The 618-nt window shown below is 60.8% G+C and overlaps 1 protein-coding gene across 1 annotated transcript in view; it reads right to left on the bottom strand.

Annotated features, from left to right (window-relative positions):
* The window catches only part of LOC103809802 (transducin-like enhancer protein 2), a 10,777-nt gene that overhangs the window by 2,330 nt on the left and 7,829 nt on the right, over window positions 1–618 (bottom strand). The window contains 1 exon segment of the mRNA XM_009082671.1: window positions 412–537. Within this exon segment, the coding sequence (XP_009080919.1) occupies window positions 412–537 (126 nt within the window).

The following is a 618-nucleotide window of genomic DNA, read 5'->3' as shown; positions in this document are numbered from 1 at the left end:
CAGCACTTGGTCCCTGCGGTGCCTGCGAGGCCAAGGAGTGGCAGACACGTCCCTCCCCCTTCCCACATGCTGATGTTTCAATCTGAGCACTGGACTGGTGCTTGGCAAGGAGGAAGGAGGAGGGGGCGAAAAAAAAAAAAAGAAAAAATCAATTGCTATGAGCAGCTCTGGGGAATCCTGCAGGCAGCTGGGTGGAGAATACTGCAGAGCTTGACCTCAGCCCAGCAGTGTTTAACAGCCTCCCCTAGGGCACAGACCTCTGCTCCCAGTGCTGCAGTCCCAGGGGTGGGTACAAACCCTCAGCACTGGCATCTCTGTGCCCACCCTTGGGCTGCAGCAGACTAGGCACAGAGAAATTCCACATCCCTGGCCCCACTCCCACCCCAGCCCAGGCTGCCCACAGGTCCCTACCGGGCTCTGGTCCCTCATGCCCACGCTGCAGGTGGTGGAGGTTGAGCTCTTGGGCATCTCCAGGTGAGCTGGTGCCAGTCGAGTGCTGGGCGAGCAGGGGGGACTGCCAGGCTCTGGGGGAGGGTCCTGGGGGGAGAAGAGGTCTCCAGAAACCCTCTGTGCAGGAGGGGAGATGGGGACACCAGGGAAACACCTTGGAGCCTGCAG

Source organism: Acanthisitta chloris, unplaced genomic scaffold (genome assembly GCF_000695815.1).
Source record: "Acanthisitta chloris isolate BGI_N310 unplaced genomic scaffold, ASM69581v1 scaffold29869, whole genome shotgun sequence".
Lineage (NCBI taxonomy): Eukaryota > Metazoa > Chordata > Aves > Passeriformes > Acanthisittidae > Acanthisitta > Acanthisitta chloris.
The sequence above is the reverse complement of the archived record's forward strand: the minus strand, read 5'-3'. Positions and strand labels throughout refer to the sequence as shown.